At 35.4% G+C, this 4,150-nt stretch overlaps 1 protein-coding gene across 1 annotated transcript; it reads left to right on the forward strand.

Annotated features, from left to right (window-relative positions):
* The first annotated feature begins 25 nt into the window (after positions 1-25).
* On the forward strand, positions 26-4,057 carry LOC113215988 (metallophosphoesterase 1). Its single transcript, XM_026435659.2, has 8 exons — positions 26-1,812; positions 1,886-2,099; positions 2,178-2,319; positions 2,417-2,583; positions 2,677-2,762; positions 2,845-2,967; positions 3,051-3,197; positions 3,318-4,057. Exons 1-8 carry the CDS (start codon positions 1,714-1,716, stop codon positions 3,489-3,491), a joined length of 1,152 nt encoding a protein of 383 aa, XP_026291444.1. The 5' UTR covers positions 26-1,713; the 3' UTR covers positions 3,492-4,057.
* The last annotated feature ends 93 nt before the right edge of the window (positions 4,058-4,150 follow it).

Here is a 4,150-nt window from a genome sequence, read left to right on the forward strand (position 1 = left end):
ACTCGTCAATCCTTAATGTTTTATCTTTGATTCGAACCGTCTCCCATGTCCGAAATACGTTTGCGGAGTCGCCAGATCCATCAAGTGTGGGGCCGGGTACTATCAATCATGTGGCTCTTGTTTACTTGTATTAGTTCCATACCTTATCGACCCAAAATTCCGGATCTGGTTTCGGATATTTTTTAAATTATATAATATTAAGGGTATTCATGAAACATGAACCCTCTCCAAAATCTGGGCTCTGGAGCTCAAACGGTTTTGGAGATATCAACTCTCAAAGTTTTGAGGCCAAAATTGCGGCTTTAATAGATGGTATAGATATTACTCGATGAATCTGTCCAGTGAGGTAAAATCTGACTACGCCATTTGAAAGAGGATTAAAAATTGATTCTAGAACACCAATGGTAAAAAGTGGGATTTGTGTTTTCTACTCTTCGATCAAAAAATAACAACAAAATTTAGCATATTAGCGTAACTCTCATAGCAAATATAGATGGTCTCCAATTGCCACCAAATTTGGTTTACAGCTTGTTCTAAGGTCCCATAACATTCTCTAATTTTTGTGAGGAGGTAATATTAAGAAAAATTAAAATATTTCTTTGCTAGCTTTTCAATGTTAAATACCAAATACTAAATGTTTTCCTATTTTAATTTTTTGGCTCTCATGAGACTTAACATCCTTCCCGCATGGAAATAAGTCCCTAAAAATGTGACTGGCCAAAGTGTCCAAAAAGTATACTTAAAGTATACAAAAGGTATACAAAAAGTATGCCTAAAGTGCCAGCAAAGTAGGGCCGTGCCAATCTGCTATACTTTAAGTATACTTTATGTATACCCTTTAGAAAAGTATAGATAAAAGTGTCATTTAGCTATACTTATTTCCATGAGGGTTTTGAAAGTATGTCAACATACTTCTTGTCACAGATTGGGCAGACAAGTTCTGATTTTACTGTATCCATTTTATCACATGAAAAAGAATGTAAATGCTAAATAACCCACTCTTTAGGCGCATGTGAATTGCTTCTGCTCCCGTGTTGTAAACAAATGGACCACTACCAACATACAATAATTATGTATGCAAATATACTATCATAAACATTCATAGAGGTGACGTTATATTCTTAATAATGTATTATTGTGTAAGGATAATAATTTTACTATCAGTCTCCAACCACATTTGCCAAGAAATACGGCGATAAGTACAACGCGCAGTTGGCAATCGGAGAGCAAGAAGAACAAAAGTCAGGAACGTGCTGCACGGCGCTGCTAGAGGGCGGCGGAGTCTCGGTCATCGGGTGCGTCCCACCCGAGCGCAAGGTGCCCCTCCATTACCTAGTCCTTCTCCATGTTATTGTTGGTATTGTTCTATCCGAACTACACAAAATGTTTACAATTTCAAAAACATGTGGTTGGCCTGTGGTCTGTCAACGTCTGTTTTTGTTGAATGAATGAACAATGTTGAATCATTGCAACTGATAATCATGCTCCCTGAGAGCAAACGTGTTGTTTTAAGTGGCTGGTTCTTATCATGTCATAACAGCAAGGATCTCCCATGGGCTAGACTTTATCATGAGGACTTGCCACAATCTATAGATCAAACAGAGAGTTAAAATATGTAAGCCGCATCCTTTTTTTGTGGTCAGAGTTTAGAGCGGTAGTTCTACTCGTAATTCTCATTCTCTAACCTGAAAACCGACGTCATAAGTTGATAACATGAAGATACCTTCAAAATTTGTGTGTCGCATGTTTGCTTTTGTCTGCTTCGTCTTCATACTGTGTGAATACCTCATATACTACTTGGTTATTTTCCAGGTTGGTAAATTTTTTATCTAAAGAATTATTTTTTCACGTAAAATTATGTACTAAAAACTGTTCTGGTTTCAAGTGTTCATGGCCGGTGTTTGACCCTCTCAAAGAAGACTCGTCCATTCACTTAAAATCTAATTATGAGCCAGTTAAAGCAATGTTTCTAGCGGACACCCATTTATTGGGATCACGCAATGGTCATTGGTTTGACAAACTAAGAAGAGAATGGCAGATGCATAGGGCATTCCAAACAGCCATTTCACTTCATAAACCGGAAATAATCTTTTTCTTAGGTAAATTATGAACAATTCTCTCTGATTCTTTGAATTATTTTGGGATATATACTAAACATTTTATATTTTAAATTGCAGGAGATATATTTGATGAAGGTTTATGGTGTGGCAAAGATGAGTTTGATTATTATGTAGCTCGATTTAACAGTTTGTTCAGATACCCCGAGAGTACAAAAGTTTATGTTATAGTTGGGAATCATGACATCGGCTTCCATTATTCGTATGTTGATGCTATAGTTTATGCAATTTTGAGTCCTTATGGAAGGGACAAAATTTTCATGTACAATCAAGCACATATCTGATTTTTTTTTTTTCAGGATTAGTCCATATTTGCATGAACGATTCATGAGTGCGTTTAATGCACCACCCATCAAGATGGCATCCATAAGGGGTAACCATTTTGTTCTTCTCAACAGTATGGCCATGGAAGGAGATGGATGCTTTTTATGTAGGCAGGCTGAAATTAAACTAATGAGTATTGCAGGTAAATCTTCTTTTCACATCCAACTTTCTTTCTGTGTAAATATATTTGACAACTATTTCATATGGTATTGAGTTATTATTGTCCTTATTTCAGAAAAATTGAGATGTATTCAAGGTATAGGTAAGAGTTGTGAGGCTGGACAACTCAGGAAACAATATAGTCGTCCAATAATTTTGCAGGTATTTTTTTTTCTCCTTTGACACTGATAAATTAATTATTACATTGAAAGTTATTTCAAATTATCACAATTTAATTTTTCAGCATTTTCCAATGTATAGAGATTCTGATAAAAACTGTGATGAGCCAGATGAGGCTCCAGAGGATTTGAAAAAAATGAAATTCAGGGAGCGTTGGGAGTGTTTGTCCCAAGATGCAACTGATATGGTGAGTTATGTATTTGTTCTTGATACATTTTATGCTTTATGCCCTTTACTTTTTTTCTGTTATGAAATCACATTTTTCCACAGCTTTTTGATCAGTTAAATCCTCGAGCAGTCTTTACTGGTCACACTCACCATGGATGTCACACCACCCATGGGGTATCTGGTGAAATACACGAGTACACTCTTCCATCATTCAGCTGGAGAAACAAAAACAACCCCAGTTTCATGCTTGTAAGCACTTTGAAAATACTTGATGTAACATAATGTACACATTAACCGGCCTGGGTACTTTACCCGTAACATATTGATGGTAAGCTGAAAAATTAACTCTTTGTGTTTCCTTCTTTGTAGGCACTCATCAGCCCAAATAATTATGCAGTCTCAAAATGCTACATGCCTCAAGAATCAACTGTTTTCTTCCTTTATTCTATAAGCTTGGCTCTCTTTGTATTCTGGGCTGCACGCAATGTATATCTTCTCTCATCCAGAAGATCCCATTCAATACGTCTGTTCAAAAGCTGTTAGCAATTCTAGCAATGTTCAACGTAGAGAATTTCTAAACCATTCTCTTTTGAGTGTTTTCTTCTATTTAAATCAAGTATTCCCATGTTTTACTTCCCAATGCAGACTAATATTAAGTTTTTCTGAAGCTTAGGTTTCTATTAAACATCTGCAGAAGTAGGAATATTAGTGCATTTACCAGTTTATGTTTGGGCCGTTTAAATTACTCTACCTATTTGTAGGTTATTCAAATTAATTTTATTTGTTCTATTCGTTATGTTTAAACATGCTTTTATGTGATAAGCTTGATTTTTAAGAAGGAAATTGAAGCTTGTTTTGTGATATTTAAAAGAATAGATATTTACAGAGTGGCTACTTGGATCATATATTTATTTAATAATATGCTTGTGTTAAAGCCATCTTGCTATTGGTCGCCTTGCCATTGTGTTCATTAGTGCTATTTGGTGCAGGTGGTTGTATTATGTGTCATTGCTGAGCTCTTGTGTTTTAAATCATTGTATTATGGTAAAGAAGGATCTGTGAAAAGAGCAAGCGTAATGTAACAAAATAATATAAATAATGGTTTATAAAATGTTTACAATTTCAAAAACATGTGGTTGGCCTGTGGTCTGTCAACGTCTGTTTTTGTTGAATGAATGAACAATGTTGAATCATTGCAACTG

The sequence above is a fragment of the Frankliniella occidentalis genome, unplaced genomic scaffold, assembly GCF_000697945.3.
Source record: "Frankliniella occidentalis isolate FOCC.00 unplaced genomic scaffold, Focc_3.1 Scaffold158, whole genome shotgun sequence".
Taxonomy (NCBI): domain Eukaryota; kingdom Metazoa; phylum Arthropoda; class Insecta; order Thysanoptera; family Thripidae; genus Frankliniella; species Frankliniella occidentalis.